We start from the raw sequence: 27772 nt of genomic DNA on the forward strand, positions 1-27772 counted from the left end.
GGCCTCCCCGTTAGAGGATATGCTTCTAACAGAATATATGGACAAGAAAGCAATTTCTCTCACCTATCAAAAAATCATCAATAATCAACCAGACCCCACACAACCCCTCATGGAAAGTGGCAGGTCGAAGTAGGGGACCTAGATCATACAGACTGGCAAGAGGCAATCGTCTCCCCACGAGAAGTGGCAATATCCTCCAAATTAAGACTAGTAGAATTAAAAACACTGCATTGCATCTACTACACAAGAGTGACCTTATACAAGATAGGAAAGGCGGAGAATACACTCTGTTTGAGGCAATGGGGGCAGTAGGAACAGTCTACCACATGTTATGCCGGAACCCAGGAGATGTGTCCTAAATATCTGGGAACCGACTGACCTTAACCAGGCAGCACAAGAATGGGTGTCGCTGGGCATGATGTTTGCCAAGCGAAACATAGCCAAATACTGGGGGTCCCAAACACTTCTAGTATACCAAGAATGGTGAGGAGATGTAGATGAGGCGATGGTGGCGGAAAGGGCAGCATATATACAGAGGGTGCCCCAAGAAATGGGAACAAATATGGGGACCTTGGAACACCTATAGAGGGAACATTTGCACCCCACCCCAGACAGAGTCAGACATAGATTTGTCTATTTCAAATGTGATGAATGTACAGTTGTTAACTATGCCTTATTGTAAAGAGATTTGTGCTGTGTGGGACAAAACGCAATTTGTAACCATATGATTTTGAGTTTAATCTGTAACCAATAAAAAGTAATAAAAAATGTTCTTTAAAAGAACTAGCTGTATTTTAACAGCATCAAAACAGTTTTGTGGTAGTGGGCGCCATACAGAAAATATACCTCCTATTACAGTACCTGGCAACACTTGAACGTGTTCCATTATCCACATCAAAAGTGGAGAAAAAGTAGGCATGGCTTATGGCCTAGATCTCCTTAGTACTGTAAGCACCACTATGCTAATAACGATTCATTCACTACTCCAAATATGACGGTGTGAATAGACTATTTTAACAGTCTTTTATTTTAATAAGTCCCCCCAGAGAAAAATTCATAATCAGATTCTAAACCGGTCGAGAACCAGATGGCCACACCCAGTCCCAAACTACATAGATCTAGTCACCTGGTTCTGGCCTTAACCTCCCTGCAGTCTTCTAACTAGTTATATGGGAGAAGAGATCAAGGACAAGCAAATGACACACAGAATTATGAGTTACACCTAAAAGGTTGCATATGGATTAAACTGCAGTCAGAAAATGGACTACAGTAAGTTGAATACATACCAATTTTGTTGCTACTCGTATGCAGTATTTCTGGGTCTTCAGTGGTTTGCTGTTTCAGACGCTGAAGATATTTGTCAGACAAATATTTAAAAACTAAAGCAAATAGGAAATAGTATTATAGTATTTGAAATAGTGATGCCATTAAATTACAACAGAATGACTCATCTTCCTCTTTCACAAATACGTAAAAACACTAGTTTGGCAACGTTTTGAACTCCAAAATTTTCAAAGCGAACAAACGATTGTAACTGTGAAGGCTTATATTTCTGAATGAAATGCTACATATCGGCTAAATACTCTCCCTCACAGTATGGTGGAGGAAGCTAAGCCAGTGGATTTTTGGAGTTCCCCCAATAAACTGGAGGAAATCCAGTTTCCTCCGAACTCTAATTCAAGCACTTATTCTCTACAAGCCTGATTATCATAGATAATGACGACAAACAGGCTCTTCGCATTGAACACGGATCCTTTGGTACTCTGCATCATGCTGGACATTGGTTCGACAGAGTGGCACATCTCTGTCACAAAGGGGGCGTTATACGTGTAGAGCAGTGAATAGCGGCAACTTATCTTCTTATACCGGTGAGGGCCAGGGTCACAGTTAATGGTGCAGCAGAGGGGTTATGAGATATGTTCATAAACTACTGCAAACATTTCAGAAAAGCACATAATTTCAAAAGTACTAATAAGCGGCCATGTGATTGGGCAATACTGTACAAGAATTAGTCTCTTGATATTGGTCAGCCACATATTTAAAAATCATAAAGCAAATAAAAGTGGCAGCAGGGAGGCCTACAGATGGCTGAAGTTTTAACAGTGTGAGAAACAAATGCTGCCACGTCACTTCTTTAAATGGGGGATAAACAAAACAGATTTTAAGGCTGGGACCAAAAATGACGGAGTCGCTTTGCTTCTTCAAGTGTCTTAGAATCTAAAAAGCAATAGCACTTCCCTATTGTGTTGGGCAAACTGCAATATTAAGAGAACAAACTAAGGGTCTCATTACGATGGCGGTCGGACGAGCATAAAATGCTGTTTTCTAGTGCGGCTTGTGCTGCGGCCCAGGAAAAGGGCCACAGGACAAGCTGCACTAGAAAACAGCATTTTGTGCATATCCATGCACCGTGTGCCAGGCACCATTATAGCGGAGCACTACATGGGTCTCTCAGGCCACTAAGCAGTGGCCCATGGAGGACAGTGGGGCCTCCAAAGTCTCTTTCTGACTGCGTGTACATGGCAGAGGGACCGCCAAGGCAGTCCGAAAGGGATATCCTAATCACTACAGCAGTGTCTATTCAGGCACCGCCTCCGTAGTAGGGTTAGAAATCTGCAACTTGATCCTGTCGAAGATGGCGGTTTCCCCTCCATACATTTTCGCTTCGACCGCCTGCATCGTAATGTGGCGTAAGGTGGTGGTTCACCAGACATCATAATGAGGGCCTAAACGTCAGTTTTGTAGCTCAAGGATGTTTTTTGTCAGGGTCCACGATAGAATAACACTGAAACGTGACAAAATAGTAAATCATTTTTGGTAAAATTCCCTAAAAGATAGAAATCCCACCTCCCCAACATACACCATCCTTTTCACCCTAACCCAAAATTGCTACGCTTTCAGCATTTTCAATTAGATATACTGTGAGAATATACACAGCACCATGAAAAACAGTTTTGGTTTACAACAGTAGGAGGCCATAGTCCGTTACAAAGCTTTAGGTGCTCCATCTTTTACATATTAAATGTAGGGACATTGAAGCAGTTATAGTCATGGTGTAGGACTTTGCATCAGCAATCATGTAGGAACTATGGCATGATACAACCTACTCGACCTAGACCCTCAACAGGAGACGGATGCAGCTACATTACAGGAAAATAATCCTACAGTAGTTGTAAACATAGTAGGTATACTTGGAGGCAGTGGGTATCTTTAAGGTGTGGTGCATGTTTAACTAAAGCCTTTTCTAAAACTGTGCTCAAATAACAGACATGGGGCTAGATGTAGGTAACTTGGAAATACCGATTCCTAAATACCGAATTTTACTGATTCGTTATTTCAGATGTAGAATTGTTAATATTCGTTATTACCGAATCGGTGATTGAGATTCGGTATTAACGAATACCTACCCATTCATTCCTATGGCCCTGGAGGCCTATAGGAATGAATGTGAAGACGTTCTGTATTACCGATTCGGGAGGTATTTCAAGGGTGCCAGGGTGTCCAAAGGACACCCTGTTGCACCCCTGAGATGTGCATGTGTGCACATGTGGCACACATGCATGCCCTAAGAGCATGGATGTGTGCCACAGGGCACATTTCAAAAAGCAAAAAAGTGCTTTTTGAAAGGAAATCGCTATTTACCACCAACTTGGAGTTGGTGTTAAATAGCGATTCCTTAAGGCTGAGGTGCACTGTTTTATGTGCTACCTACATTGCATTTAATGCAAGGCCATAAGGAATCGGTATTTACTGATTCCTTAATACCGAATCCTCCCTACATCTCAAATGCCTAAATACCGGTTGGTAACGGTGAAATTTAACGAATTTCACCGTTACTGACCGGTATTGGGCCACCTACATATGGCCCAAAATGTTTAAAGGCAATTTTTAGAAAGATGCTGGATAGGGAGGACTGGATGTTGAACGGAGAACCCCCCCCCCCCCCCCCCCCCCCCCCTTACTTAATAGGAGCTTTCAGTCAATCCTTTTCATCCTTTGGTCATTCAACTTTCTTCCACCCCTCGACAGCAAACAGCATGGGTCAGTGATCAGCTTACTTCAGCCAACAACTAACTTTGTCCTACTGTGAGTGACAGCATTTTACTCTTGCACGAGGAGTATACCCACCCACAAAGTAATTTCCATTAGTGCCGGAGTCTACTATGTCAATGTGTGCTTTTTGATACCAAAAACTATTTTTACTTTTAACTGTTTTTTCCTTTATATTGGCAAGTGCACAGCAGCTCCCCATCCCTAAACTTTTACAAAAAATATGACCAAACAAAACTTTGACTGAGCCAAAAGGCTTGCCGTCAAGGCCAGGCATATTGGCTTTGCCAATGTTTGTTTGTTTTTACTACATATCTGAACAGTATGCACAAAAAGACCATGCATATTGGTATTGTAAAAATTAGCTGGATTTTCTACATTTATGATGTTCTTTGCTACCAAAATGTATACCATAAAGGAGGACCCATTTCCAAACCACAATGTTGTGCATTTAAGGTGCTTTCCATTAAAACTGCCACAAAATGTGTCTTTTTCTGCATGGTCGCCCCAGGTGTTACACCTTTTTCTGCGCCATATTTCACTTGCTTTAGGTCTCTTGTCACTTTACCACTGCTAAACAGTAGTAAATTACATATGCTTCTCTTCTAAACATGTGCTGTACATTGGAACTCCTGATTTGGCCTATTTAACTTCCCTATCATTCCATTATAAATGGTGTCTAAAATGCATGAATGGCTTATAAAGCTAAATGTTATATGTGTGTAGTGTACTGTACATCACCCAACTATGTGACAGTAACATATTCCTGCTAGGAGCATCTCTGTGCTCTGGCTAGGCTGCAGTTTGAATGTACTGTAGTAACACAGGACATGGAAAACTGCCTTAGCTGTGTACAAAAAAATGGAAATGGAGGAAGGACCATGAATAAAATAGGTTTACTAATAGTTTTGTGGTGTCGGCCCATGGTCCTGATAGGGGCCTGGGGGTATGGCTATAACAATCCAGGTTCTTGGTCCTACACTTTGGTGATCATGCTCTCACAACGTCCACACTCATTCAACGGGGTTGAACCCCTCTCCGTCCTTGTTGCTTTTGGTGACCTACAGGTCAACACCGCTTGCTGTATCCTTTATGTACTAAACAACTTCCAGGCACACATACACCCGAACATGCTCTCAACCTGCATGCACTGCACACTTCATGAATTGTACCACTAACAGGTACACATACACCCAAGCACATGCATGCCCTACTGAGTACTGCATCCATGTATGGCACCCTCAACAGGCTCACATACAGTTGCGTAGCATATTACACCATTTTGATGTAGTCAAGGGTGATGAGTTAAGTACACAGTAGAAGAACCCTTAAAAAGTGAGTAAGCCTGTAGGCCTCACTCTAGTTACACAGGTTAAAAAGGATCGGTTCACCCCATTAAGCACTATACAGTACGCTGCCAACACTGCACTCATACTGCACAACTCCTGGTAAAGACAGTAGCCTTCCACCACTGTTAGGCTAATGCTCTGGGCAACTCTCCTGGTCCAACAAGACCAGAATCCATGAGTCAGGCCTAGGTCATGGTGCTCACATAGGATCTGTTTATGCCTATAACAATAAAAATCAGCATCAGGGATCCAGCCATCAGTACAGTTGGGCACTCAGGGCAGGGTTGCACGTCCATTAACATGCAGAGGACTTTTCCTTCCCAACAAAAACCAAAAGCTATTTCACTCTGTAGGCCTGGCTAGATTTTTCTCTAATAGGCATAGGTGGGATTGAAATCTTTATTTTTTACCTCAGCTTAGGAGAGGGCTTCAAAGTTATTTCCTGCTTAGTGTTTAAAATGAGATCTTAATGGTGAAATTAGCTTTTGACAAAAAATGCACTATATGCTGCCTGAGCCAGAATAGAGTTAAAACCAATTTTGCCAATCATCACGCCTCCAGAGCTGGAATACACATCTCTGGCTGGGAGACTTAACAACTCACTACTTAAGGGGACTGGCTTGAATACAGGACATGGAAAGGCCAATGGATGTTAACTGTTGGCCACTTAGCAGAGATTAACTACTTGGGAGTGGACAAGAACTGTTGGCAGAATAAAGGGCTGATTTAGTACGAGCTCTGTTGATTTGAAAATGCCAAGGGGTGGGGGTTATTCCCACAACCATCCTAGACAGGCCGTCCTCAGTCAAAGTAGGAGAGTAAACCAGTTCAGCCACCTATCACACTTCCACTGATGGAATGCGCATCTTTAGCTGGGAGAGGTAATAACTCTGGCTCAGAGGACAATGTCTTGCCTCCGGCCCTGAAAGGTCAGTGGGTGTTAATAACTGAACGTCCGCAGAGGGGTTAGCTATCTGGGGAGGATAAAAACAACTGGTAGAACAAAGGGCAGGTTTAGCACTACCTATTTTGACTTGGAGATGCCAAGAAGGGCTTCTTCTATTCATTCCCAGGAGACTCCAAAACAGTTAGAGTGGGAAAACCAATTTTGACCCCGTCAAGAAGGATAATAACCAAGAAGATGAAGAAAGGCCTGCATGGTGGCAGCTGAGTTCCGCCACCTTGAAATGGGAGTGCCTAGTTTTACAGTGAGAAACTTCAGAAAAAGTAGGGGTGGACTGTGAGAACACTGATAGGATTGGGCATTAGAATTCCTCCAATCACTGGCTAGGTTACAGGATAAATCTTGAACCTCCATCTCCTCAGAAAATCCCTATACCTGGGAACACTCCCTCAGAAGAAGACCATGTTGAAAGAAGAATCCTGACTCCTGCTTGAAGAACTCCTCGCACACAGACTCAATGACCCCTGAATACTTGTGACACCCAGAGATTGAAACTGCTATCCAAGGATCAAGTGGTTAGACTCCGGTTTACCTGCATCAGGAACACAAAAAGCAGGTGGTCTCCTGACTTCAAGAGGACCCAGCTGTCTAAAGAGGACTAAACCATTCAGGACCATGCTGGAGAGAGACCTGGGGCCCAGAAGGCTGCCATGAGTAAATAGGGACTAAAGGACTGACCAGAAGAAGCTTGCCCAGATGCTGGAAACTATGGAGGGGACTTATTGACTGGCAGACAGAGTTTACTCCGTCAGGGCACTGAAGTAGCCACTCTGTTGCCCTAATGGAGTAACTGCCTGCCAAATTCAGAAATGACCGTCAACCTGGCAGTCATTTCTAAAGCATTGGCAGGAACCGCCATCACAGTGGTTTCTATATATGCTTTTCTAATTTTGACAAACAGCTCACAACATAGCCGCCTGTCATACATCCTTTTTTTCCCCAAAAATAAAATCCCAAAACAAGGTTTTCTTTTAAATAAACAAATAAAAAAAGCCTAAAACGCCATGGGAGTTATCACCCACTGGATGGGGGCTATTTTCACTGCTCCTTAGGGTTTTCCTGGTGGTGACAGGCGGTGATAACTGTGATAACTGACCTGTATTCTTGCTTCTTGAGCTAGACGCTGTTTTTCACGTTTCCCAAATTGAGAAAACAACGCTATATCCATCTTACCAAGCTGTAGGATTAATCAATACAGAGATCTAAGGATTAGCCAGATATTGGCTGAGTCGGCGAAACAGCAAATATTTCTTATACAGGACCAAGTATCCATGAGGAGCCGAGGTTCGCATCTGCACAGTCCTGATGAAGACTCGCCCCTGATGCGCACAACCAGCGCATCGTCCCCCAGGGTCGAAACGTCGACACAATCCTTTCTTTTATGAATCAACTATACAAAATCTACTAGGACCCAAGAATCAATTGATGTACCGATTAGATTATTGTACATATAGTTGACTTCGCTAAATAATTCTGTGATTTAACATTTTTGTATGTGGTTTTAAATGTATATCAGTCTTACACACAATGTATGTGGTTTATATGTTTTATGTTTGTTTGGACAGCAAGACTAAAGTTTTTATACAATTCAGATAAAGCATGACTAAAACTTTGCTATAACTTACATTGTGGTCAGTGTGTTTTGTGCATATTGGTATAAGTACCATTGTCGTTGTACCCTCACAGGGACGGATGATTATAAATAACACAAAAAGGAAATACTATATCACTGTGTATTTCGGTCCGACAGAACCATTATTATCTGTTTTAATACCCACCCAGGTTCTGAGGGTTACAGAGTCACCCCATTACATTTAATGGTGCTTTGTTGTGTGGCCTGCTGGGCTGCAGGAGGAACTGCCACTTTGCGCTGCCTGAGGGCTGGCCTACTACCTGTTTCCCTGCTCCTGTGCCTCCAAGTGCTCTCCCAAGACCTCAGCACGTACTGTGCACTGTGGTCTGCTCCTGGCTTTTGCCCTGTGACTACTCTTTCTGGACCAGAGGTCAGCGCGAGCGGAGGCCCTTCCTGGTGCTCTCAGCCCATATTCAGACTCAATTCCCAGTTTGCTGCCAGTTTGAGGGGCGGATATTCGCCATGAGGAGCTACCCGGTAGCATGGCCAAGTGCTCCCTTTCTCCGAAGACCAGCGAGTAATTTGGTACAGCCTCCCAGCAAGGGCACCGCGACGGTCAACCTGGTAGGATGAAGTGCTGTTCTGAGACACCCTTTCCCTGCCAGCGGCAGCGACATCGCACCTCAAGCGCCCTCCTCAGCACAGCCCGTCAGCTGAACAAGGCACACTGAAGTCCCTGCCGCACCAATGGAATCCCGCAGCCAGCCCCGCCCCATAGCAGAACCGTCAAGAGACACGGTGTTAGATTCCACCGGCCCAAACACTGCAGGAACGTAGTATGGCCCAATCCACTACCCCGACTCAAATGTCACTCATAAGACATATAATCATGAGACAACACCTGAGCCCAGGACAGGGGGTGGGAAAACAAAACAAGGGAAAGAGACGTCAGGACAGCTTCACCCCGGAATTGGACAGCAGACCAAACACTTGCTACCACCTCCACGCTTCTGTACCTGAAGGAGTAATAACACAATTACTTCATGAGCCCCCAAATACCACTAAACAGCCTCCCTCCTTAATCCATGACCACACTCTGCCATATAGAAGACACAACCTCCTTACTTGTTATAAAGACAGGATTGGCCTCGGGAAGTTCAGGTAGCGGTCTTCTTTGTCATGGGGAATACTCCAAGAAAGCTCTCTCTTCCCGGTCTCTTCAAAAACGTGTTAGGGGGAAAAAGCCATACAAATGGCATAAAAACCCCCCTAGGGACAGTCTTTGTAATGAATATAGGGCACGGGGACAAGGACACAGGAAAAACAAAACACAGCGTCCGGCGTGAACTGGCGCTCTTCTGATTCTGCATCGCGTCGGAAAACGACCCAACAGCCCACAACGATGGTAACTGGTACGCAAGATGCGGAAGCCGAGCGCGCTACTCGGCAATCTCGCAGCGTCTTCCGAGTGGCTCCAATCTTCTCTCGCAAAGTCACAATACGCCGCGCTTCTTTCTCAGGTGAGTGTCCGAGGGGGCTGGAGCCCCAGCAATCCCTCGATAACCCAATTCAGACGATAGTCACAAACCGAGCTCCAGAGGCAGGGTCATTAACACCCAAATTATTACTCGAGGTGAACAAAAACAGGTCAAACAATGGAAACAAGGAGTCAAATAGAGGGAAAAACAAAACGGGAGCCAAAAAACAGAATCATGGAAAGGGAACACGAGCCCGTGAACCCAACAAACGAAGTCAATGAACCCAGAACCTGGAACCCAAAATTCTAAGATACCAAGCACTGGTTCATGGGCAGGGCCAGTCTTAAATCCCAGCAAGGCAGGTCATGTGATGGCAAAGCATGGCCATGGAAAGCGGACCGGACCTAATTCCTAACAGTACCCCCCCCCCCCACAATGATCCTCCCCACAGGGCGGGGCTTAGAGGGATGCTGTCTATGGAACAATCGGACCAACCGAGGCGCATGTACCCCTCCAGCCGGCTCCCATGTCCGATCCTCAGGGGCATAGCCCTTCCAATCAACGAGATAAAAGAGGCGACCCCTCCTACGTCTGGAATCCAAAATGGCTCGAACCTCAAACTCCACTTCCCCATCAACCAACAAGGGAGAAGGTGGTGGCAAAACCTGAGCAGAAGGAATATACGGTTTAAACAAAGATGTATGAAACACAGGATGGACCTTCTAATCATCAGGCAACTCGAGCTTCATAGCCACGGGGTTAATCACCTGCACAATAGAGAACGGGCCCACAAACCTAGGTTGTAACTTATCCCTGCAGCCTAAGATTACGAGAGGCCAACCACACCCGATCGCCCACCTGATAGGATGGAGCAGAGACTCGATGTTTGTCAGCCTGGGCCTTCATGTTGACCTTTGCTTCCTGCAATTGTTCCCGTGATATACCCCAGATATCGCTCAACCTCCTACACGTATCATCTATGGCTGGCACATGCCCAGTGGGTTGGATGGCTAACGCCCTAAGATGGTACCCCATTGAACAATAAAATGGAGTCATGCCTAAAGCGGAATGCAGACTATTGTTGTAGGCAAACTCCGCTATAGGAAGAGCAGCCACCCAATCACAGGACAAAGATGACACAAGGTACCTCAGGTACTGTTCCATGGTTTGGTTGGTCCGCTCAGTCTGACCATCAGACTGTGGATGACACGCCGATGATAATCGTATCTCCAACTTAAGGACAGAGCATAGCTCAGTCCAGAAATGGGACACAAACTGCGCCCCCCCCTGTCAGAAATGATCGCAGAAGGTAACCCATGGATCCTGACTACTGAGGACATAAACACCAAAGCCATTTCTATAGCAGTAGGGATCCTAAGTAGCGGGATGAAGTGCGCCATTTTAGTAAATAAGTCCACCACCACTAGGATGGCAGTATAACCGGACACAGAGGGAAGATCAGTCACGAAATCCATACTAACAGTATGCCAAGGAGCCGGAGGAACCTCTAAGGGCTGCAACAGGCCAGATGGTTTACAATGGGTATGCTTACTGGTGGCACAAACAGGGCTAGCTGCCACATAACTCTGAATGTCCTTAGCCAGTGTATCCCACCAAAACCATCGCAAGCACATCTCCTTCGTTTTTCGTATCCCGGGATGTGCTACCAGCGCAGAGGAATGACACCATTGCAAGACCATCTCCCTCAGGACGGGGGAACAAACAATCGATCCTCATGGTACAATAACCCGTCCTGAACCAAAACCTGGGGCAATGCTAACCAATGGGCCAAATCCAACTGACACAATTGATCTTTCACTAGAGAAGGGAAGTCCCCAGTTCATGTAACCCCTACAATCCTCTCACCACTAATCATAGGTCTATCTTCCTTCACTTGTCCCTCTTCCCTATTGTCAACGTGAATCCGGGAAAGAGCATCAGATTTTTTTCTGCTGTGCAGTGGGTCGATAAGTTATGACAAAGTCATACTCATTAAAAAATAAGACCCACCGCATTTGGCGAGGTGTTAACGCACGAGCAGACCGAAAGAACTCCAGATTTTTATGGTCAGTATAGATCGTGATGGTATGCCGAGCGCCCCATAAATAATGCGCCATTCCTCGAAAGATAATTTCACCGCCAACAACTCCCTCTCGGCCACTGTGTAATTGCGCTCTGCTGGTAATAGGGTCTTAGAGAAAAAGGCGACGGGGTGCATATGACCAGTCTCAGCATCCCTTTGGGACAACACCCCACCCACGGCGCACAGTGAAGCATCCGTTTCCACAAAAAACGGCAGGGCAGGATCGGGATGCACCAATACAGGTGCTGATGTGAATTTCTCTAGCAACAGGTGGAAGGCGTCCTGAGCCTCAGCAGACCAGACAAAGGGAACCCCCTTCCTCAACAACCGGGTCATGGGAGCCACAATATCAGAAAAATGAGTTATAAAACGCCGATAAAAATTGGCAAATCCCAAAAGGACCTGGATGTGTTTGACGGTAGATGGTATGGGCCAGGTGACAATAGCCTGTATCTTCCTGGGGTCCATTTGGATGCCTTCCGCTGAAATGATAAACCCCAAGAACTCCACCGTAGGGGTGCTGAACTGACACTTTTCTAATTTGGCATACAGATGATGATCTTGTAACTTCTGTAGCACTTGTGTCACATGTTCTTAGTGTTCAGCCCCCGTCTCCGAAAAGATCAAGATATCATCTAGATAGACGATGACACTTCTATCCAGATAATCACGGAGGACTTCATTAATGAAAAACTGGAAGGCCGCCGGCGCATTACATAAGCCAAACGGCATTACGCAATACTCGAACAAGCCATATTTGGTCTTAAATGCCGTCTTCCACTCATCCCCGGGGCGAACACGTATGAGATGGTAAGCGCCCCGCAAATCCAATTTGGTAAACACCGTTGCTTTGCGGAGCTGATCCAGCAACACGGGGATGAGTGGAAGAGGGTACTTGTTCTTTACCGTAGCCTTGTTCAGGGCTCTGTAGTCCACACAGGCTCTCAACGTCCCCTCCTTCTTTGGAATGAAGAAGATCGCCGATGACACAGGCGAACAGGAGGGGCGGATATATCCCATCCTCAACATGTCCTCCAGGTATCCCTTAAGATGTAACTCCTCAGGTTCTGAGAGCGCATATATGCGACAGCAAGGTAAAGGAACACCCGGTACCAGGTCGATCTTACAATCAAAAGACCGGTGTGGAGGGAGACCCTGAGCCTGAACCTTATCAAAAACACCCTGAAAGGCAGAATACTGCAAAGGTACTGCCCCCACATCCGCCACCGCACAGGACAAAGGGGAAACCCATTCACTGGCCTCCTTATAGCAGTGTTTAAGACAATGTGTGGAATCCAAGGTCACCAAACGTTGCACCCAATCGATCTTAGGATTGTGTTCCTGAAGTCATGGAACCCCCAATACTAGACCAAAGGAAGGGGCATCAATGAGATCAAAAACCACTGATTCTGAATGACCGTTCTCACACAACAACCTCAACGGATCAGTCTGACGAGTTATAGACCCTGAAGTTAGTTCCGTCCCATCGATAGCTCTCACAGGCTCTGGCTGTTTCTTATAACGACATGGAATCTCTAACTTTTCAGCCAAAGAGATATCGATAAAATTCCCGGTCGCACCGGAATCCAGCAAGACTGACACAGGAACTCGATTACTTACAGAGAGCAAAAGATGAGCAGGAATAATAAAATGCCTCGGCACCTGATCTATCACACCCAGCACATCATAAGTTCCCCCTGCTCCCTCCATAGAGGCTGGACGACTGTCCACGTGGATACATGCTACCTTCTTGTTAAACACCACACCAGAAGGCTTTACAGGGCACTCTCTTGCAAAGTGACCACCATGACCACAATACAATCATAAATTCTGCTCCCTCCTTCTTTTCTTTTCTTCCATGGTTAATGGGCCTCTCACCCCACCTATCTCCATGGGTTCAGGAGAAGACTTATGATCACCAAGGGGTTTTACTTCAGGTTTCACATAACTCCCCCTGGACACCTGAAAACGATTCCGTTCCCCACGCCTCTCAGACAACCTATGATTTAATTTTACCACAAGATCTATGAAAGCGGCACAGTCGTCTGGAGGATCAACTACCTGCGATACCACTTCCTTGAGGTCTTCACAAAGGCCCTGATAAAACAAGGAAGTCCTCTTGGCCATTGGCCAGTGAGTCTCAGACACCAACCTATTAAACGTAGATACATACGTTAACAAATCCTGTCTACCCTGTCTTAACTTCAAGAATTCCGCATCGCTAGCCTGCATAAAAGCATGCTTAGCGAACAGTCCCCTCATCAACTCTTTGAATGCTGGATTGTCGTACAAAACGCGGTCATCACTGTCTACGAGGGGGATAGACCACTGACCAGCGGTGCCAGCCAAATACGATATAGTAAAAGCCACTTTGGCTGTATCATCCGGAAAGGCATTCGGCCTGCACATAAAATGCAGCTGACATTGATTCATAACAGTCCCAAACTTATCGCTGTCTCCTGAAAACCTCTCCGGGGGGGCCAAGGGGACAGGAACAGGTGATGTGACTGTAACAGCTATAGGGGCTCCACCTCCCGAACCCTGTCCCGTCCCTCCTCCATACTGAAAAGTTGCTGGCTGTATAATAGCACCCTGTCCTCTGTCTCGTGACTGTTCTCTTGCCTTCACTGCCCCGAGTTCTTGTTTTAGACCTGCATTCTCCTGCCGTAGATCCTGTACCTGAGCCTGTAATGCCGCTAACGCCCCCATTACATCCTGCATAGTAGGCACACTATGAACTCCCCCCAAGTCCTCATCCATACTCGTCCAGGCAGTGTATTAATACGTGGGCTTGGTATTCTGTTAGATTCCACCGGCCCAAACACTGCAGGAACGTAGTATGGCCCAATCCACTACCCCGACTCAAATGTCACTCATAAGACATATAACCATGAGACAACACCTGAGCCCAGGACAGGGGGTGGGAAAACAAAACAAGGGAAAGAGACATCAGGACAGCTTCACCCCAGAATTGGACAGCAGACCAAACACTTGCTACCACCTCCACGCTTCTGTACCTGAAGGAGTAATAACACAATTACTTCATGAGCCCCCAAATCCCACTAAACAGCCTCCCTCCTTAATCCATGACCACACTCTGCCATATAGAAGACACAAACTCCTTACTTGTTATAAAGACAGGATTGGCCTCGGGAAGTTCAGGTAGCGGTCTTCTTTGTCATGGGGAATACTCCAAGAAAGCTCTCTTCCCGGTCTCTTCAAAAACGTGTTAGGGGGAAAAAGCCATACAAATGGCATAAAAAAAACCCAGGGACAGTCTTTGTAATGAATATGGGGCACGGGGACAAGAAGGACACAGGAAAAACAAAACACAGCTTCCGGCGTGAACTCGCGCTCTTCTGATTCTGCAGCGCGTCGGAAAACGACCCAACAGCCCACAACGATGGTAACTGGTACGCAAGATGCGGAAGCCGAGCGCGCTACTCTGCAATCTCGCAGCGTGTTTCGAGTGGCTCCAATATTCTCTCGCAAAGTCACAATACGCCGCGCTTCTTCCTCAGGTGAGTGTCCGAGGGGGCTGGAGCCCCAGCAATCCCTCGATAACCCGATTCAGACGATAGTCACAAACCGAGCTCCCGAGGCAGGGTCATTAACACCCAAATTATTACTCGAGGTGAACAAAAAACAGGTCAAACAAGGGAAACAAGGAGTCAAATAGAGGGAAAAACAAAACGGGAGCTAAAAACCAGAATCATGGAAAGGGAACACAAGCCTGTGAACCCAACAAACGAAGTCAATGAACCCAGAACCTGGAACCCAAAATTCTAAGATACCAAGCACTGGTTCATGGGCAGGGCCAGTCTTAAATCCCAGCAAGGCAGGTCATGTGATGGCAAAGCATGGCCATAGAAAGCGGACCGGACCTAATTCCTAACACACGGATCCTGGCACCGCAACCTCCCAATATATTCCATTACCATATGACTTCTTATAGGAGCGCATGTGCTCCAGAGTTCAGGTTTGGGTGACACACCACCAGTTTACTATTAGGAAGTCTGCATAATGGGGAATGTATCATACCGATTTGGTTTTCCAACAGGACAACAAGGAATATTTGGAAATACAGGCGCTGTGATGTTTGACCATTCCATAACTTGCAAAGTAATTATGTGTCACATGCTTCTTGCCCTAAACTAAACTGCTGCATTTGATGCCCTGATGTTCTCATGTATGGTGTTTGTATTCTTGCAATGTCAGAATAACTGTATTATTTCAGGATTGGCATAATATGCACAGTATATATGATCTATATCATTTTGGTTCTATGATGTATGTGCAATATTACCTATATTTGCATATATAATTCTGTGTGGAGTCTCTTTTATGGTGCATTCATTGTGTCACTGGTGTGTGTGTGTTGCACAAAAGCTTTACACATTGCCTCTGGGATAAGCCCGACTGCTTGGGCCAGGGAGTGAACAGGGGTTAACTTGGGTGTATTACTCCCTTACCCTAACTAGAGTGGTGGGTTCTTCCTGGATAGCCAACCAGTAACTCAATTTTTAACAGAGGCATTGAACTTGATCCGGGTACTGGGAGCGTTGCAGTGCTTCCAGTTATGTATTTATTTATAGGTGCTCCATAAAAGTGCTGCATGTAATCTTACAATTGGAGACTGCTGAGCTGTGCAGAATGGAAAAGAAGCATATTCAGCAAAAGACCATAAATAATCCAGCATGGTGGAATTAAACATGAATATCCTCAGTTCATCAATGGCAAGAGCCCCAGAAGACAGTTTTAATTATTAATATTTTTTTAATAATAAGTTACTCCTTGAGTAACATTTCTTCATTTGCCTAGGTTGCCTCCTGCACATTACTTGCATTAATCCTACTCCCAGGTGCCAGACCTCACATAAAAATGTATTATCTAGCAGTGTGGAGTCACCAACACTAGTTTGTGCTGTCAAGTGTCAGAAATAGAGGTGGGCAGGCACGCTGGCATACCATGGGCCCTGTCATGTCAGCGCCATCTGTTTTCTCAAACCTCTAGAGAGACTAAGGACAGTGATAATGGTGCCAAATATAAAACAAATATAAATGAACAGATTATTGCTCATACTTATATGGGGTGGCTGGCAAGAAATATGCTGGAGCTGTGGAATCTATCAGACAAACTTTACAGAAAGCAAGCAAATTCTAATGGATACTGGGTCCCAGATTCTTTACATGAAGCACTTCCAAAGAATCAGTAAAGTGGGAGGGTTAAAGGTTAACCCCCTCTACGCTCATGACGAGCTCAGCTCGTCATGAGCGTAACCTGCGCTACGCGGATGACGAGCTGAGCTCGTCACGTAACGCGGGTTTTTTTTTTTAAATCGCAGCGCGCAGCGGGAAAACCGCTAGCGTGCATGCGGTTAAACATACAATCAGTATGAATTACAGCAGAAGTTAATGCATCTTTGAATCACCAAACTGAGATAGTTTGGTCACTTATATTAAAAACAATAATGCTCAGAAATAAATGTACAGACGACCAGGAGGTGGCTCAGAAAATAATCAGGATTCCTCAGGATTCCTCACAAGAGGGTTGAGATGACTGCCGTTCTTGTCCAGGATTGGGTGTGAAACCTTTTAGGTGGGAACATCTTTGTTCTCTCATAGCAAAGATTAAAAGCCATAAACAACCACCTTAACCCTGTTTGCTTCCTGAGCGCTTTGCCTAATTTGATGTCCTTAGAACCAATGAAGAGGTTGCCATGAAATCTAAAGGACTGAATTCTGTGGAAGTAATGATGCAGCGTAATTCTGAAGTTTAGCTATGCAACCTATCCTCTTCTTTGGAGGAATGACGAGGAGGGAAGAAGAATGAGGGCAAGAAGAAAAGCTTTAATTCCGTAGTTACATTCAGAAGGAATGTTTTACTCAACAAATAACTTTGTCCTTAGAAAACCCAATAAAACATTCAGTGGAATGCCTGAAAAGCTTGCAGTTCGACTAACTGATTTGGGAGAGGTTATGGCAACCAGAAACACTCTACCAAGTAAGGAATTTTATGCGCGATGAGGACTTAGGCACAAAAGGTGGACTCCACAAAAGGTGAACTCATCAAAAATGTGATGCAAGGATCTTAGGGTGAAACAAAGAAAAGAGCTGAATACATTTAGTCTACAGTCCTCTTAAGAATTGTGAATCGCACAGAGTAATAGTTGCCCCTTCAAGGCAACAGTAGAATCCAAACAGTATGCACCCTTAAGGAGCCAGAAGAGTTATTACATCTAACAACTACCATCCGCTAGGTTTAACCTCCTACATCTTTCTAAAATGCCCAAAACCTCTGGAGGAAGGTCATAAGTTCTACGCAAGAATGCTTAAGGCTTTGAGATTAGAGCAATTGACCCTTGTTCTGCCACATTAAAATTATTGAGTAATTGAAGGGGGCATGGTGGAGCACAACTCAAGTGAACTAAGTCAGGAGAGCTTTGTCCTAGGGAGATTAATTATCTGGACCACTATCTGTAGAAGAGCCACTGGTTAGAAAACATTATATTGGTGGATTTTTACAGTGTAGTGAAAGGCATCACCGAGAGTGTACCTCAAAGTATTCCATTGAGCAGAAGAGGCTACACCTTTTGTTTTCTATGTTTCAATAACAGATTTGTGCAACTGTTTAATGCAAACGTATATCAGGGTCTTGGACCAGGGGCAACGGACTCGATAAATCTCGCCTCAGTGCCTACTCTAACCAGGGAACACACTCGGTAACTCTGGGCATTAAGCTCGCCTCATCTCTACAACGGCCCCCCCCAGACGCCGGGGATACCTGGTTTCACCCTGGAGATACCCAGAAAGGGACCATCTCACAGGGAAAACCAGGATGGGTTCCCCAGCGGTCTACAGCGCCAGGACACTCAGGTAGAGTAACAGTGCGCTTTACAAGTATCCCACATTTACATTTACATATCAGTAAGGCAATGGACCACTGTCCACAGTCAAATGGAAACAGCCAATGGTTGTTTGGCAGTAGCAAGATGGGTGGGTGGAAATTAATTATCATTTCCTCGTGAAGTAATAGTTGTGTCTTCAGATTCTTCCTAAACTGTAGTAGGATTGGAGTGGTCATGATGGACACGTAGATATTGTTCCAGCTCCTGCTTGCATAGATGGAAAATACCTAATGGCTTGTTCTTTATATTTTGAGCCTTTTCTTCAGATTCAAGGGCCACTGGAAGTAGTGAGCTCATTAGCTGGACAAGCAGTGCGGTTCATGATGACTTTGCCGATGATGAAGCTGATTTTGAAGAAAGTGTGGACATGTAAGGGGATTTAGTAGAGTTACACCAGGGTCTGATGCTAATCTGCTCCTACTTCTTCAGGTCTTTACAGGATGTGCTGAGGCGAGGGGAATGCATTAAAGAGGGGTGGGGGGCAGCCCTACTGTCTCCACCTTTTTTAACATTTGCAAGATTATTGACTTCAGTATTATCAAAAGTCTCACCAGTCAATGTGGCGTCCTTGGGTGAAGCAACCGCCGGGCTCTCAGAACCTTCAGTAGCCGGTTTTTCTCTGTTCTTCCCACTCCGCGTGGTAACTTTTGGCGTCTGTCGGCTTGATCGGACCCTTCGGCGGCATTTTCCCTCGTCTTACGGCACCCCCATAACCACGAACCACCGGAAATCTGTGGCAAAAGTGAAATATGGGCAGCCACCGGAGACTTTCTTTGTTGTGTAATAGAAACAACGGTCCAAACATTAGTGCACAACTATTACGACCAAATCCAACGAATTCCACGAAAACGCCGAACACTGCTGCCAAACACTGCTCTGAGACCGCGGGCTTATGGGAGCGCCCTCAAAGTGCAGCGATAGCAATGCGATACTTTTTGTCTCCCCCTTTGGTTCATCGCTTAGCCTCGATTCCGGGACAAGGCGCTTCTATTCTCCCTTCTCCGGAGTTATAATCCACTCCGAGTGATGTTTATACGGCCAGCCTCACAAACGTTACCAGACGCCGCTGCCGAGCATTACTCTAGCTTGGCTCAGTCGGCTCGGCTCAGTCAGGTTCACGCCCTCGCTCAGGTGCAGCGCGGACCTCTATGCTCCACTCCAACCAAACAGCCTTCCCACAGCGCCGAAAAAAAGCGGTTGCATCTCCGTTCACTTTTTACAGAAAAGATGCTGTGATCCCCTCCGACCCAACAACGTTGCTTGACCAACAGAGGGAGAGTGAACAGAGCTGCTCACACAGCCACCACCACGGCCGCCATCTTGCCTCCTCACGGAGTCCATAATCCTGCAAATGTTAAAAAAAGGTGGAGACAGTAGGGCTAAAATGGGACCTGCAGTGCGAGCAGTTAGGCAAGGAGGCGCTGCCGGGCCAGGGGTACAGACTCTCCCTGCTATGTTCGAGCGGCAGAACGCCCGCAACATTGTATCTGCACCACTGATTGAGCTACCTGAGTGAGAGAATGAAAGTACGGTGTCTACTGCAGAGGGCCCCCCATGTGCTCGATACTAGCAAAGGAGCTTACCGCTGAAGCATTAAGACAAATGGCTCAATCAAAAGATATGAATATAGACTCGGAGCAACGTTGTACTGATTGGCCTGAGTTAACACAAGATACTCAAATTATGGAAATAGGAGCCCTAATGGTTACAGATGAAATTACTAGAGACCATCAAGATAATCTAATTGCTGAGAGGGACTCTTCTGATATATGTGATCAGATCCAGGATGGTGTAGTGCCAAATGAAATGAGTGAACATTTTTACTCGTGGTCTGAGGCCTCGCAGGAAGAGGAGTCGAACGCTACTTATAATTCTGATGACGATAGTGCAGTGAGTAGCTCCGAAGGTTATTCAAGAGCAAGCATGAACTCTCTAAATGTGACGGCTACCACTGTCAAACGGCGAAGGAAGAAGAAAAGACCTCAGCAAGAAAATGTTACCCCTCCGGGGGAGAGTTTTAATCTGGTAGAATTTACGACGGGGTGTGAAAATGGGGCTAATGGCACTTATCCACAGGCAATAGCGGCGCAGCTAATAACTGATCCACCACAGGAAATCACTTTAGCGACTATATACAAGACTATGATGAATCACAGAAGTGAGAGTAAGGCGGAGAATGCACGTATGCAGGCAACATGCAGCAAAGTAAAAAATGCTGTGAGACAAGCAATTAAAATTGGGACTGAAACTGCCGAAAGGGTTACGGAAGCAGAAGCTCGTATATCAGCTCTTGAAGATCAAGCGACCATACAAAAAAAGGAGCTAGAAGCAATTAAGGCGCATAGGGATGATTTCAGCCATAAGTTGTCTGAAATGGAAAATCAGGCCCGTAGGAATAACCTACGTTTTTTGGGGATTGCAGAAAAGAAAGAAGGGGGCCGATGCTCGCAAGTTTATTGTGGAATTATTGGAAGAAGCATTCCCTGATCTGACGGCCTGGGATTGGTCTAAAGAGGTTCAAAGGGCCCATCGGTTTCCATTCAAAACCAAAACCCCCCGCCAAGGGGAGCAGATCCTCCCGAGGGGTATATTGGTTTGTTTTAACAATTTTCGAGCTTGTGAGGATATTTCTGTACTTGCACGACCAGATAAGAAAGCCTTAGCTAAAGATTGCAGCTTCTTCGTCAGACCCGATTTCTGTCAAGCCACAGTCTCCAAGCGATGGCACCTTCGTCAACTGATCCCAGAATTTCAGAAAAAGGGGGCTGTGGCCTTTCTACAGAATCCGGCTAAATTAAAGGTTGTCTTTAAGGGCCAGACGAAATTCTTTTTGTCTGAAGTACAGGCTAAAGACTTTTTGGACACATTGGGAAGATAAAGTGTTGATTTATTGGTATCTTGCGAGATTGAACATATACTTTTAGGGACTACTCTGGCGTTGTTATTGCTCTAGGGGGATAATTTATTGAGCTTTCTAATTCTTTTTTCCAGGGTTTCAGTACCGTTACTTTTCTTTCTATCTTTCTTTCCATTGTTTGTAAATTGTATATAAATAAGCTTGTGTGCTTTGGCCCTTGGAAACTGGGGGAGAGGAGCCCGGTAAACCATTGTAAACAGGGACTGAAGGTCCCTGGGCCTCATAGGATGAAGCGGGAGGGGGGGCGGGTGAGGGGAGGTAGGTGTGTATCAGGGTGGGAGGATAGGGGGGGGGTCACGGGGTTTGGTGGTGTGGGGGTGGGGGAAAAACCAGCAGACAGGAGGCAGTTAATGAAGAAAGAAACAAAACAGCAAGAAAGTCTGTCAGACATATCTATAAATATGGTACAAATTTTAAGTAATGCTTTTTTCGTTTGTAATATGAACCAACAGCAGAGACAGTTCATGGCTGAAGTAATTATTAGTTATGTCACCATTTATGAAAATTAAAATTTGCTCTTTAAATATTTGTGGCCTTAATGATCCTAAAAAGTGACAGGTCCTGGGGAAACTGATGCAGATTTTACAGGTAGACATACTATGTCTACAAGAAACACATATCCCATGGCACAACCGAGGGTATCTAAAATCAATGGGTATGGAACTGATAGTGTGTTCCAAACAGGGATGAAAAGAGGAGTTGCGATTTTGAAAAGACGAGGGTTTGGAAGTACTCTTAATGTAGCAGCTGATAAATGTGGTCGTTGGGCCATTTCAGGGATTAAAGTAGGCCAAACGAGGTTTACACTTTGTAATGTGTATGGACCAAATCTAGATGATGCTGAGCTATTTAATTGTTTAAACTTAGAATTAGCCCAATGGTCTGTGCATATGGTACTATGTGGAGATATGAATATCAATTTGGAAGCAACTGTGGATGTTAGATCTAACTATTTATATAACGGTAGAAAGAGGTTGGTGTTTAAATCACTTCAAGCTTTGATTATGGACCATGGCTTATATGATGTTTGGAATTCAAAATTTCCAGAGGATGATGGCTTTACCTTTGATTCCGCTCCCCATGCAAAATTTGTACGATTGGATTATTTTTTTATTTCAACTCTATTTTTGACAAGTGCTAATATCGAGATTCAACCCAAGCTGGTTTCTGACCATAACTCGATGATACTTGTGCTAGATCTTGACCAGGGAGAAAGGGAAGAACCTCAACAATGGTTGTTTGATAGGAAACTATTGCTGGATGGTGAATACCGTCAGATTATGGCCAACAAGTTACAGGAATTTTTTTAGATAAATAACGGCACTGCCCCCATACCGATTGTTTGGGCTACATTTAAATCTGTGGTCCGTGGTGCAACTTTAAGTTTTTCTAGATTTAAACGGAAACAGACCCTGTTAAAACATCGACAAGATTTTTGATAAAGTGTTTATGGCTGAGAAAAAGCTGGCTGAGGCAATAAGGGTTGGGGCGGAAGTAGCTGTACTCAATCTAATCCAGAAGGAGCTTTCTGTTCTTAGGTCAAGGGCTTATGCAACTATAGCCGACGTTATAGCAGCTCAATTTGTTTTACATAAGGAGGAAGCATACGAATTTGGAGATAAAAGGGCCGTGTATTGGCCAAAAGGGTAAGGGAAAAAGCTTCCTATATAGAAATTTCTAAAGTAAAAAATTAGCAGGGGGTGCTTCAAGAGACCAAGGAGGGCGTGTTGACCGCCTTTCAAGGTTATTACCAGGACCTCTACACGGAGGACGTTGGAGAGGTTTCATCCGAGGAATATTTAAATGAAGTAATCCCAACTACATTGACTGAAACACAAAAGAACAGCTTACAAGAATCACCAGGATGGGGGAAATAGAGAGTGCTATATTAGGACTTGCCCAGGGGAAAGCAATGGGCCCAGATAACATCCCCCTAGAATTTTACCGTTTTTTTAGGAACAGTATGAGAACAGAGTTGGTTGAAATTTGTCAAGAAGCTTTCAAAGGGAATCCTCCCCAGTCCTGGTCTAATGCTATAATAGTAGTTTTTAAAAAGAAGGGTAAAAAAAGATATAGAGATGGGGTCATATAGACCAATATCTTTATTGAATTCAGACAATAAAATTTATTCAAAGAAGATAGCTAATAGGTTGAATGATATGATCCCGGGCCTGGTTTCATTGAGACAACATGGCTTTATACAACATAGGGAAACCACTGACCATATAAGAAGAATTATTTCTATGTTGGATTGGGCGCAGGGAGAGAATTCTCCGGTGGGAGTGGCCCTGTTGGACGCTGAAAAAGCGTTCGACAGGGTCTCGTGGAACTTTTTGTGGCAGGTTCTGGTGAAGAAGGGGTTTCCAGATGCTTTAATTAAAGCAATAAAGGCATTATATAAAGAACCAGCTGCATTTATAAGGATAGCTGGAAAATTATCAGGGAAGGTATCGATAGAAAGAGGGACGAGGCAGGGTTGTTCCTGCTCCCCCTTCTTTTTGCTTTATATATAGATCCTTTTATTTTGTCATTAGAGAAATTATGCATTTAAACCTGTTCAGATTCAAAATTCCGAATTCAAAATCTGCGCTTATGCAGATGACATTGCGGTTGTGTCAAACGATATTGCAAGCTCCCTTCCTATTATTATAGAAGCTGCAGCAACGTTTGGCCGGATTTCTGGTTACAAGCTAAATGTAGCCAAGACCCAAATTGTACATTCTGTAGCAGGTCGACCAGAAAATATCAATTGTGATCAAGAGGCCACATAAACGTTGATAACATCATTGCAGCTAATTTGGATCCAATAATTGGTTCTTCGAATAAAACATTAGAGAGATTAAACAACTTAAAATTTTCGTTGGTAGGACGTACTAATATATTGAAAATGCTTATTTTCCCAAAATTTTTATATATATTTCGAGCTATTCCTTTCTTAATACCCCCTCATTATTTTGCCCGCATAGATAGAATGTGCTCAAGATTTCTATGGGGATATCACCGAGCAAGGAGATCTTTTAAAAAATGCACGTTATCAAGGGAGAGAGGAGGCTGGGGTATTCCCAATTTCCAATTTTATCATTGGATAGCATTATTTCAACATATGGGGGTGTTGGTCTTACCAGATGACCCTACTGAAGAATTTTCTGCCCCTTCTATTTATGAGATGCTTTTGGGTGAAGAGGCTAAACAATGTTTGAATAGAATTGTGGAACCAAGTTATTACAAAAAGACTAAATTAAAAATATTCTATACTGCTTATTTGGTTTGGAGGATAATGAAGAAAATATTTGGAATTTTTAGCAAGTTAACATTGTATACACCACTTCATAAGTGTCCTCTTTTCCCTGAAATATTTAAAGATCAGGTGATGGTAAGATGGGGAGAGCGGGGTGTGCGGGACTTGGGAGATTTGTTTCAGGGGAAGAGCTTTGCCTCCTTTGATTTTTTATTGGGAAAGTATAAATTGCAGCGAGCAGATTTTTTCAAATATCTTCAGCTCCGGAGTTTCTGCGAAGAGAAGTTGTCAAGAAATGTGTTTTTTTTAGACAAAATAGAGATTATCGAAGCAATTAAAAGAAGGCTTAAAATGGGTCCTCTGTATCAACTCCTTTTGGCAACGGAGGAAGATGATCTTCTGGCTATAGAAAAGAAATGGCAAGAGAAGCTGGGTGCAGAGGGAATTATGTTGGAAAGAAGTTTGGAGATAGCCACCAGTGTATTATTAAATGGCTCTCTTCAAGCCCAACATTATATGTCGGTGTTCGATCTGTACTACACGCCAGCTAAATTAACAAAATGGAAGTCTGGTCGGGGGACCTACTGTAGCCGTTGCAATTTAAATGCTGCAGATACGATTCATGTTTTTTTCCTTTGTCCAAAGCTCTCTAAATTTATAGGAGATATTGAGAGATTTATTAAGGAAAGCCTGGGCATTGGGGTGAAATTAACTGCACAATTGGTCATATTTGGTGTGGAAGAAAGTACATTGTACAAATGGTCGATAGCAGAAGAAGCTCTTGTTTTTTTATGCATGTCTGTATATAGATTTTGTATTACTTCGCAATGGATAGACCCGGAACCACCAAATTTTGTAAAATGTCAAGCTAAATTGTTATCTATATACCATCTTGAATCCTCTTTGTACAAACTTAAGGGTATTAGACGGAAAATGTTTGGGCATAAATTATGGTTACCAATTGGATGGGGCAGTAAGGATTTTGTTGGTTAAATTTGTGTATTTATCATTGTGGCTTTTGCTGTTTTTGTTTCACAATTCATGGAGCTATAGTGTATTTATTTGCCATTTATTTTCTGGTCTGTCTGCTGGTATAAAAACTCAATAAATAAAAAATAAAAATTAAAAAGAGGGGGGGGAGGGAGGGGGGCAGCACAGGGTCAGGGACGGTTTGTGGAGCAGGACGTTGCCCCCAACCAGATGTATTTTGGAGGCGTCGAGCTTCAGGTACATTTTGGAAATGCAGGTCTGGATGAAGTGAAGGGAATTTTCGAGGTGCTAGATGTTTGGGCAGAGGAGACTTTCAAGTACAATTGTGTATTGATGGCATACTGGTGAGACGCGGTCATCAGTGAGTAAAGTCATAAAGTACTCCATGTACAGGTTGAAGATGACAGGAGGCAAGATGGAATCCTGGAGGACTCTGCAGTTGTTAGGGATCTTCTGGGACTTGAAGTGCTCATGTGAATGAAGAGTTTTCAGCTGGAGAGGAAGGAGAGCCAGTAAAGGACAGTATCTGTGATTCCCATTTCAGACCTCAGGGTATGGATGAGAGTGGATTTATTGATTGGCAGCTGGGAGGCCCAACAATACCAGAAGCAGGGGTCATATTTATCTATAGTCAGAATGGCATCATATAAGATGTGTAAGGTAGCGGTCTTTGTGCTGCAGTGTGGCCCTGAGAAATTACCAGTGACTGAAAAGGAAGGTGACAACACTACACTGGTCTGTGTAGAACCAGAGAGTCAGACAGGGGTTGGTGCAGTGCTTGATTCCCTGGAAGAACTTTCTGCTTCTATTGGCAACACTGATGGCGTTGGTTCAGTACCTCCTTGGGCTGATGTGCTGACTTGTCTGCATGTTGCAAGGAGGAACTTGGGTTGTACAATGTGATAGAGGTTCAGTATTCCTTCTGTTTTCTTTTTCCTGTCTGCGGACAGACTTTGCTGTCAGCGAGATCGATGGGGTACCATGGTGGCGAAGGGTTCAGCTTGCACTTGTGTGTTTTAGTTGGAACATGGGTAAGGATCTCATGGTTTGTTCTCTTTTGCATTGACATAGGTTATTGCTTGGAAGCTGAGCACAGTAATTGGGCTGGTGAAGTGGTCGGTCCAGTCTGATGGTACAGGACGTTTGCATTGGATGGTTGGTGATGTTGAGTACAAGAGGCCGAGAATGTGACCTTTGGAGTGTGTTGACGGAGAGACATGCTATATCCAGTGAAGCGTGATCAGGTTGAGGAGAAGGAGTAGTTTCTGTCCTGTAACTCCAGTTCTGTAGTGCGGTAGCTCTGTTATAGTCTTAATCTAGTGAATAGTCCCGCCCATGTGCGTGGACCCCGGAGCAATCAAAAATAATCTCTTAAATCGTCAAAAAATGCAGACCTGCACAGACACTTATGAGAGAATTTAAAGACAGATAATGCAGCATATATCCACAGGCTACACTGTTCCAGTACTTCAACTAGAAATTCCACCAAAACCCCACAAACAGCACAGCCTGTCCAGTTTTTTTCCACAGAGAAAAACTTTCCTTCACCAGCAAAAGCCTCTGGAATGATAGAGAGGAAGGAGTGGACGGACAAGCCCCATAGGCTGCCATTATGTGGCTCAGAACAGGATACTGTGCCTTTAAGCGAACTTTCCAGAACTCTCTCAGTATCCCAGAATGCACAGCAGGTCCCTTTTACTTTCAGTTCTTTTTGAAGGCGTAACACACCAGACCTGTAGCATTCCTTACATGAATATCTTTCTCCACTGGGGAGGAGGACGGGCGCTTATGACTATAACAGAGATTCCCCTACTACAGAACTGGAGTTACAGGAAGAAACTACTCCTTCTGTGATAGGGGATCTCTGTGTATAGTCATAATCTAGTGAATAGAATGGCAAGCCCATCCCCACACCAAAGCGGCGGTGGAGAGAAGAGAAATAACACCACTACTGTGCGAATAGATTTCGCAGCGAAGCCTGCCCAACCTGAGCGTCTGTCCTGGCATCAGTGTCCAGACAGTAATGGTTAGCAAAGGTATGGACCGACTTCCAAGTGGCCGCCTTGCAGATTTCTGCAATTGGAACATTACGTAGCAAAGCAGTCGTGGCAGCTTTGCCCCTGGTGGAATGAGCCTTAGGTTTACCCCCTAAGGTCTTATTAGCCTTCTGGTAACACAATTGTACACAGGACACAATCCACCTCGAGATGGACTGTTTTGAGG

At 44.6% G+C, this 27772-nt stretch overlaps 1 protein-coding gene across 2 annotated transcripts in view; it reads right to left on the reverse strand.

Moving 5' to 3' along the window:
- Nucleotides 1-27772, reverse strand: part of RAB23 (RAB23, member RAS oncogene family) — a 548767-nt gene that overhangs the window by 221864 nt on the left and 299131 nt on the right. For both annotated transcript variants that reach the window (XM_078647984.1, XM_078647983.1), the window contains exon 6: nucleotides 1287-1379. In XM_078647984.1, coding sequence (XP_078504110.1) covers nucleotides 1287-1379 — 93 coding nt within the window. The remainder of the gene's footprint in view (nucleotides 1-1286; nucleotides 1380-27772) is intronic.

Source organism: Lissotriton helveticus, chromosome 6 (assembly GCF_964261635.1).
Source record: "Lissotriton helveticus chromosome 6, aLisHel1.1, whole genome shotgun sequence".
Lineage (NCBI taxonomy): Eukaryota > Metazoa > Chordata > Amphibia > Caudata > Salamandridae > Lissotriton > Lissotriton helveticus.